Below are 9,904 nucleotides of genomic sequence, written 5' to 3'. Positions count from 1 at the left end.
CCGGGCTGCTCTCTAGCCACTCCTCCCCAAAATTGCAACAAAAGCATGGAAAATCCACTAATAATTACATATATATGTAACGGAGGTCAGCAGTATTTCTTCAAAGGATATTAAAGGTCTTGTATCCAGCACATCATACTGGAAGCACAAGTCTTTTCACTCCTCTGAGTCTTATGTTTGGATTATTTCTGGATTGTAGAATTTTGTGCTCATAACTGCATTTTATTTGAAATCTTATTGCTATCATCAAAGAGTTAAGAAAAAAGCATTGTAATTAATGAACCATCAGCATAAAGAAATTGTGCCAGTATGTAGGGAAGGTTTATTATCTATACTAAGAAAGAGCAAACTACAAGAGAAGTGTAACAGGGGAAAAAAAAAGGCACCATCTGGATTACATTATGGTCTGAAAACATTCACTGTTACCTAAGAGAACTTAAATGATTACAGAAAAAAAAGAAGAAACATTTGAAACTGAATTGTCTGCATAACTTTTTTCCTTAAAGTATGTCATTAGAGATTTTGCATTATATTTTATACATAGAAGATACATTTAAAAGTTACTGTGTACAGTTGTTTTCAGACACGTTTCCTCTCTTCAGTGTACAGATCCCTCTGCTGAACTACACAGGAGTAGCTTCTTCACCTATCTAGTATGCAACCTCTGTTTGGATGGCAACAAGAGATCAAGTATCACCACTCACTTCACAAATTTTACAAATAGATAGGAGAGATCAAGGGGAAAAAAAACCCCAAACTGAATACAGAGCAAACCAGAGGACATCTCTGTGTGAGATGGAAGTCTCAGACACAGAAATCTGTAAAAAGGTTTGCCACTTCTAGCAAGAAGTCAAGAAGCATTTTAACTATGAAAGCGAAACATAAGAGGAGGCAAATGACTATCTGATTATGGCATAAGAAGACAACATTGTGAGAAGTCAGGATTTCCAGCTGGGTTGGAGATAGCTCTAACAGGTTGAACAATATGTCCCAACAGAGATCAGAGTGGAATAAAATATCAATAGGTGCTACAAAAAGGAGTGTGTTCCTCTCTAATTTACTTTAGCAAAGATACCCAGACACACACATGAAACATTTTTGAGATCTGAAGAAAAAAAATCTAAAATTAGAAATAGTCTAGAATTATTGTAAAAATGTAGGAAGTGCACTGAGCTTCAAAAACAGCAGCAATCTTCAAAAAAGAAATAGTCTTGTTGCTTTGACAATGTTTAGTCTGATTCGACCTCTCATGATATGCTCTTACTTTTCAGTGTACAGTATGATTACTGCCTCTTATTTCAGAGCTTGGAAGCAGATGTGGATCACATTTGCTTCACAAGTTTGTTTTTTTCTAGCTAGTATGTTGTTAACTGAGATCAGACATTACAATAAGACTAACCAGGGGACTCATACATACCCTCTTAATCCAGACCTACACAGACTGAGACACAGAATTCTGAGACATAAGAGTGATAAAAATATTGAGAAGTAATTGGTAACTGCTCCAAAGAAATACCCTTCATTTGCAGGGTAAAAGAAGTTAGGTGCTTTTGAAGAAGCCATTATTGGCAGACTAATCTGACTGAGAATAATTTTCTCAGTAGGAAAACTGCTTTTAATTAAGCACTACTTGTTAGTGTTTCCTGACACAGACATGAAACATAATTAATACACAAAGACTTTCCCTCCTTTAGAAAGTCTGCAAATTTACTCTCTTTAGCAACCGCAAGTGAAAAAGCTCCATGACTGATCAGCAAGAATTCCAAGACATCAATATAAAAGCAGATCAAAGCTTTATTCAGATGTGAACCTTACCTTCCTTTTTCAACGAGAAGCAGGACGTCTATTTTCTCTCCATTTTGCATCACACTACTGATTGCTGTAAACAAAACACACATTCATATGATCTACACAGACACATATATATAGACAAACCCATACATGCATGCATATATAGACATGTTTTTTCAAAACTATCTGCAGTGACAAAAGGAGCATGGAATTATTAAACATTTCAAATAAAGAATGCTGCTGATAATAGAAACAAAACTCCACGAAATACCACAATACACTCACATTTACAAGAAAGATTATTTCAGAAAATTACAAAGAAATGTTGAACACATACTTTTTATTGTGAAAACATGCTACAGTGTTTTCTTATATTAAAATTAAACTTGTAAATACAAGTTCTAGAAGACATAATGATTCAGAATTAAGCTGGATTTTTTAATCCATTAATTTACTTGCACCCTAATGGCTGCAGATATTTACAATAACATAACATGAGTTATATGTTATACTGTGATGAACACTGCCACCCTTCTTTATGTTGCCTTATGCTATTCCTACTAAAAAAAGCACCCTGCAAAACACCTATATTATACAGAAAATATATCTGAATAGTTTCCAGTAACAGTGCTTATAAAACTACACTGTGCGCTATACTAGAAACAGTAAATTAAATGTAACCTGTTCACTAATTCAAAATTCTGAAAAGTCAATTCTTTCAAAGTTTAGGTCATATATATAATCCATATCTTATCTCTACTAATTCCCAGAGACAGGAAAGTGATGAGTATCAGTGAAGCTCAATAAACATATTCTGATGCATATTATACGATAGTTTTGTTATCACACATACTCCTGGCCTCATTTACTTTTACTGAGTCAAATATCAAGAAGGTAAGTGACTATACTTCCACTGATGATTCATTAATTGGCAAGTTTCAGTTATACAATTCAGTCTTAATAGTGGAACAGATTTATTTTGGGGAAACCAGAAATCAAAGAAAAGATGGGAGTATGGATATATATTTCCAAGAAATACAGCTCTGTTATACAACTAGTATTTAAAAATCAAAACCCAAGCAAAAACGATTTTCAACCAAAACCTAAATGTATGTTTCATTTTTATACTTGAGCTATACACAGATTTTGGATGCTCATATGATTACGGTAGGAGCAATTACAGCTGCATTATCAAAACTAATAGGAGAAACAGTTCTCCTACTGTCTAACATTTAATTCTGAATGAAGATTAAAAAGTATTCACAAGTTAAAAGATAGCTAGAGGGATAAAAATATTCATGATTAGAAGCCACCTTCACGGTGTTATTCACAGCAAATGTAAGGTGGCAGTAAATAAACAGTAGAAAGCCAAATGGCATTTAGGCAAGTTCTTGCAAAACAGTCCACAATGTGACAGCATTTATAAAGATGATGATCAATAAAGAGCTAAAGTATCTTCTCTATGTTACTTTAATATAAAAATCTCAAATTATTTTTAGTTTTTCTACATAACATAGTGCCTTGTTTAATATAAAAACAAGTAGGGCAGAGATGTTTAAAGAGGTTTCAGAGCATAATTACAGACAATGATGTAAAATTGGTCATAGAAGACCAATTGTACACATATTCTCATTTTCCACGTCATGATATTGAGCAAAGAGTATTTTTAGTATCAGAAAAAGAGTCTATTATTCTGTGAAATAGCTTTCCAAGAAAATCCTAATTTTTACAGTACATTTGAGTATTTTAAAACTAGGCCTGCCAATCATCTCAAGAATATGTTCTGCAGTGAGTATTTCTGCTCTGTCAAAAATATGAGACAATAATCTCAAAAGGTTATATATTATTATTCAATTCTGTATTCTTGTAAGAAATATACTGCTGCAACAGGAACAAAAATTGTCTTCAGCCATTATGAAGCTGTGAAAAAAATATCTCTAGTGTGTGCCACTAAGTAGGGAAAAAAATCCAAGGCAGAATTTTACCAACTCCATACTTAGATGACAGTTGGAAGAGCATCTGGTTTGCGCAAAAGAATAGTTACTGAGCTCCCTAATGTTTATGACTTTAAAATGTAATGGAAATGTCCTTAACAGTGAATTAATACCATAGAGTATTTCCTGAATTCGAGATGTTAAGCAAAATTCTTACTTAGTTCTTGCAACCGCCTTAGATATATGGAATCTTCTTCAGCACTCTCCATTTCAAGACAAAAATAAAGGCTTGACTTCTCTATAGCAAACCAGCCTTTTCTCCACTGATCCAGGTTATGGCAATCTTTGTAGTACAGCTGGCCAATCAGGTCACAGTCTCTCTCTAATAAGCATTCAGCCACAGGGGGAACAAAATGCTACCAAAGAAAATGGGGTGAGTCAGATGAAGAAAAAAAACCCTCTTCCCCTAAAAAAAAAACAAATCAAGATATTGCAAATCTATAAGATTCAAGGGTGAAAGCCACAGTAAAAAAAAAAAAAAATCAGATTTATCATTCATAAACCCATATATACACTAAGTTTAAATTATAAGAGCAAGTATAACATGTTTTTTCCATTCATAGTCTACAATTCAAGCATTTTTGCTTTTCAAGCTACAATTGATTTAATTAGTAATGTGACTATTAGCATTTGGTACTGTATAAAATATGGTACTGCTTTATGAATTCTGTTTCAGCAAATAAAAGAACAGAATTGCAACCATAAACAACTTAGATGAAATAAATTCATATAGTATATGTCTTTATTCTAGAGCACCTTTAATATATTCTTAAGGTCAGCATTAAAATGTTGCTTCAATTCCTTTTCCATTTAATTTTATTATCTTGTTTCAAACATTAAATCACAGAAGTTATTTCTTCCCACTGCACACGAAACCTTTACACACAAGATAGATCAGTATTCATCAAGAATGGCTTCTCAAAGGATTTTAAGCTAACAATGACACTTTATTCTTTGTGCAAAGGCTCCTGGCCTAACTGGAAGAGATCATTATCAGTATTACCTTAGCTATTGCCCAAGTCCATTTTCTTTGTGAATATGCAGTTTCAGCTCCAAATAGAAAAACACGTTCTGACATTAAGTAGATTTCAAAGGTAAAGATGTCCCTAAAGCAAGCAAGGAAAAAGGCAGCTGTATTTAGTCTTCATAACAGTAGACACACACAAGTCCCATTTCTCTATTTTTCCATTATTTCATACCTATGGAATAGAATTCATCCGCACTTCTCCTCCACTCTTACAAGTACAGCCCAGCTAATAAGAGAGTATTTTATGACACAACATGACCAAAGTGCTTTTCAGGTCAATAACAGAGTGGTTAGAGGCTACCGCATAAGTTTTTTCAGTAATTCTGAAATTAATAAAGATGTTTACATATAGTCATTAAAATTGACAGGGAATTTTTTGCATTTGCAAGTTCATGTGATTTCAGCAAGTATATTTTTATGATCCATTCAAAATATTTTGTTTAGGTTTAATATAAGCAGACCAACTCATTGAATGGAAAGTTGCAAACATATTATCACAGCATCATAAAAATGTTGGTTCAAAGGGACTTTTTGATGTCACTTGGTCTAATCTCCTGCTCAAAGCAGGAATATCACTAACCATAGATCAGAACAGCAATGAAAAGCCTTGAAAACCTTCGAGGATGCAGACTACTATTTCTCACAGCAACCTGTTCCTGTTCTCCCCCACTCTTCTAATGAAGAGACTTTTCCTGTCATTGAGCCTGAACCTCCTAGGGTGAAATGCACGGTCACTGCCACTCCTTTTATCACCAGCCACCTCCAAGAAGTTTGGTTCTGTTGAGTTGATGTCTACCCTTTGAAGTTGCTGTAGCTCAAGAAGTTCTTAAAGTTTTGGGTGGGGCATTTTTTTGTTTTCTTTTTAAAAAAATGTATCATTATTTAAAGAGATGGACCCTGGTTTTCCATTTTTAACTGACAAATAATAAGGATAGTAAAAGAAGAAAAAGCAAACTGTTTGAAATTGGGGTGGAATTTGGAAAGTAAATATCTTGTTGGATTTAGGGTCACTCTTTAACTTACAAATTATGGTTCACCAATTTATAGTATGATTTCTTCTGTGACCTCTCCGTAGAATCCAAATAGATGGAGTATGCTTTTTTCTTTCAATGTTGGAGACTGAGATTTGTATAAACCTGGAGAACTGAATGTGAGTCAGTTCTCTCATTTTCAATAACCACTTTGAAAATTATATGTGAATACTTAATTCTGACTAATAGAATAGACAGTTTAGGGGCCGACTGTTTCACTACATGAAATATCAAATTTAGGGAAGTTTATCATAAAACTATGCAATTGCAGGTAAAGCACAGCAGGAGGTTAGTCATTCCCTAAAAGTGAAGTATTCAGCCAAGACATTTTTAATTTAGACATTATCCTGAAGTGGAACCATTTGGAGATGTAGCAAGCAAAAGTTAGATTTGACAACAAAAGAAGAAAGTGGTATTTTTCTTTTTTTCTGGATACCACAAAGCTATGCTACTGTAGAGTAGTGAAGGCCATCTCTAAAGAGGGATCATCATGTTTCAGGATTTCTCCTGTCTGAACACCCTTTATCTCTGTAGTAGCTAAAGTCCTTTCTTCCTGTTATCTTTTCCAGAAGCTTACCAAATAGATTATTTTCTTTGCAGATACTTTTGTTTTGTAACTAGAAGCATTATGGTATTATACTGTAGAAAGATCTTGTTACTTTACATACACACACAAAGAAATTTAAAAGGAAGTGTTATGGAGTTTGTTAGACAGATTCAAAGTATAAACAAAAATGTTGCCCTAAAGAAATCAAGTATCACTGGGATGCAACTCAGATTTAGGTGAATCTCCACATCCTGGTTTTAACGTACAAATGGGATGTGAGCAAGTTATAAAAGAAAAAGACGACCATAAAAAAAGTTATCTTCAAACTAACACAATGTTCAACAGTTACACTGTTGTCTCCAGCTGCAGAACAAAGAATGGGTTTCAAAGACCGATAAATCTGTAACCAAAGCATTGTGGAGAACTCTAATCTGCTGCATTATTATCAAGAAGAAACAAAGCAAGAGTTTTGGCTTGAAGCAGAGGTCAATCCCAGAAAGAAAAATGAGTATTAATTGTTCAATTTATCATCATGTAACCTTTTAAGCACTGAAAATATGCACTACAGTTTTAATAAGAAACAGATGTATCTAATTTATGCTGATCTTTTAAATTACCGTAACATTTTCATTATATCACTACTTAAAAAAAAAATTCCCCAAATACCACTTAGCACTTAGTTCTTGAAGTCAACATGAAACAATTCAGCTTTTTTCTAAACTGCATGTTCAAAATTCAGGAACAAATGAACAGCTCTGAAAACCCAGGATAAAGTCTTTGAAATACCTGAGTTTGTTTATTGAAATATTAATTTGGGAACATACCCTCTATTTAAAAAGAAGTCTGACTTGTGCACTACAAGACAGATAACTTCACTGATGTCAATCATACCATTGGGAGTGGTAGTTTTATCATTTTCATAGTAGCTCAGAAAGCCACTTTCCAAAGTACACCATCTCTTGTTGCAATCTGTGATTAAAGAAATAATAGAAAAGTCAGTGTTAATTTAAGAAAAGAACATTTCAAATATAACACATTTATTTTTACTTTATGAGTGTATTTAATTGCTTCATAAATTAACTTTACCATTGTATAGGGCTTTTACTTCACTTGCTATGGAACTTGATGGGGGAAGAGCTAGTACACAATACCACGTTACATGAAGAGAGTTAAGGAAGCAAAAAGAAAGCATGCTGCGAAGTTAGAAACACCGAAAGCTATACAAAAAATATATTCTGACAATAGCAAAATGAGTGAGTGAATTACAGTATGGAGTAGCAAAAAAGGGCTACTCTTTCTTTCACGATACTGGAACTAGAGGCCAAAACCAAGTCAGTCTGCCTTCCATTGTTTGGTACTTCTTGGGTGTCCACTCACTGTCACAAGATCAAGGAAAATAATTTAAGCCTTTCAAATAGTCTAGAAAAAAAACAATGTCATATATGCCAGAGCTTGTATCCATTGCACAGTACTAGAAAACACAAGGAAAACATATCAGAAGTTGTGTTATTTAACATGATTATTTTTTTTTTTAAATATGCTACCAAAATAGTAGATGACAACAAACTGAAGAACAGAAAAACTAGCAGAACAACCCTTTCCAGGTACATCAGCGGTTGAGCTCAATTCTCTCCTACTGCAGGCCCAAGTGTCAGATAGTAATGAAATTGTACAGAATTTATTTCTGTATACAGGTGGAGATAAATGGATACATCTTAGACAGGCAGTAGCTATAGCCATTTCAGGATGGCATGTTCACTTTAGGAGGAACTGCAGCTCTCTCTTGTTGTTATTCACGTATATACACAGCATGGATAAATTCATTTAGCAACACTGTAGTTTACAGAATGCTAACATTTGTAGAGTGCTTTTAACGTGTGACAATTTATAGGTGCTGAGCATGGTTAAATTACATAGTTGAGAATTCTATCTTCAAATAACTTTGAAGATATGTGGGAGTATCCAGTAATTACCATCTATACTTTAAAAAAAAACAACAAATAAAGAAAAAAACAAAAAAGGTGGAGAAAAAAAATCTGCAGAGCAACTTAAAAGTATTATTTGGCATATTTAAATAAGACCAAATGCCTACTCCCTCTTATCAACCTAAAATATGAATGCAGCACATGATATAGCATATTAATGACAATTTGCTACTCAAAATTTTCATACATTCATTCTAGTTTACATCTAGTTCTTAGAATATAATTTGAGATGCATCTAAGGAGGTCGTAAGAGAAAATACTCTGTTTATTTCTACAGTCTTAAAATTCCTATACAGATGCAGATACCCTGATAAAGTATTTGTGAGAATTTGGTAAAAAAACTCTGGAAAAAACAAACAAACAACCCCCCCCCCAAAAAAAAAAAAGCAAACTGCAGTTGTAGTTAGCCAATCCTTACTTAGTATATTATCTGATATTTTAATGACTTATTTTTTCTGTTATTTCCTATATGATTTATACAGAGTTTATAAATATCTTGGTACTATTTTATCAGTATTTATTTGTATCATGCTACTTGCTATCTAGTTCTATCTATATTCTGTCTAAATATCCATTTTAAATATTAAAATAAACATAAGATAAAGGGTTTGAAAATGTATAGGTTTACAGGAGTTGAGCACCGTATTTGGAGGTTTTGACTGTTCAGGGTTTTTTGGTCCCCAGCTTTTCCCCTCCTGTCCCCCAAAGGCAATTCTAAACAATAACTCACTGTTCCAATATTCATTAAACTGTTACAATGCTCAAGGACAATTTTGGAATGTCTAGACTTTTAACAGGATGCCATAAAACCTTTTACACTAAAAAAAAAAACCAAACCAAAACAAAAAAAAATCAAACCTGAGCCACTAAACCTCTAACCTTAAATTTTTGATCCGCTACATCAGAATGGCACCAGTGATTGAGCTCTCTTCTTGCTGATCATCAACAGCTGATAATTAACAAAAACTTTCCTCAAAAGTTATGCACCCCTGCTGAAACCACTGATGCTGCTATAATGTGAAGTACACACTAAGTTGGCTTACTCTCTCCTGCAGTATCTGAAACACACATAATGAAAAACTGGACAGTATTTCCAGGTGTTCCACCTGGCTGTTATAAAACCTGGGTTCAATTCACAGCACCGAATGATTTCTTGAGTTTCCTTTACCATTAGGGTTCATCCCACAAAAACATAAGTTTTCTGTGACAATAAACACAGCTCTTAAATTTTCAGCCCTTGGCACTAAAGGAAAGGCTGACAACTGCCTCAGAGATTCGTAACACTGAGGAAGAACTTAACTCTAGTTTAATGGTTAGACAGCTTAACAGGATTCTGGCTTGCAGCCCTTTCCTCAAACAGCGTTTAAAAAAAAAAAAATCAGTAGATCAAAAACCCAATGTACTTTGGGACAGGGCCCAAAATTTAGACAAGTGCTGTAATCCCCAGTGAGAGAAAGGTGCTCCCTCTCTGACCCAGTGAGAATTCAATTAGTTCACAGCAAGTCAGAACTGCTTCAACAGAAAAGCTT

The 9,904-nt window shown here is 33.9% G+C and overlaps 1 protein-coding gene across 1 annotated transcript in view; it reads right to left on the bottom strand.

The window, feature by feature from the left end:
* Window positions 1-1,811: 1,811 nt before the first annotated feature.
* The window catches only part of ARAP2 (ArfGAP with RhoGAP domain, ankyrin repeat and PH domain 2), a 73,153-nt gene continuing 65,060 nt past the window's right edge, over window positions 1,812-9,904 (bottom strand). Inside the window, exons 15-18 of the mRNA XM_010292151.1 lie at window positions 7,215-7,359; window positions 4,789-4,891; window positions 3,943-4,141; window positions 1,812-1,879 (exon numbers count right to left, since the gene is read on the bottom strand). Coding sequence (XP_010290453.1) covers window positions 1,812-1,879; window positions 3,943-4,141; window positions 4,789-4,891; window positions 7,215-7,359 — 515 coding nt within the window. The remainder of the gene's footprint in view (window positions 1,880-3,942; window positions 4,142-4,788; window positions 4,892-7,214; window positions 7,360-9,904) is intronic.

Source organism: Phaethon lepturus, unplaced genomic scaffold (genome assembly GCF_000687285.1).
Source record: "Phaethon lepturus isolate BGI_N335 unplaced genomic scaffold, ASM68728v1 scaffold6868, whole genome shotgun sequence".
NCBI lineage: Eukaryota > Metazoa > Chordata > Aves > Phaethontiformes > Phaethontidae > Phaethon > Phaethon lepturus.
This window is presented reverse-complemented; position numbering and strand designations above follow the sequence as displayed.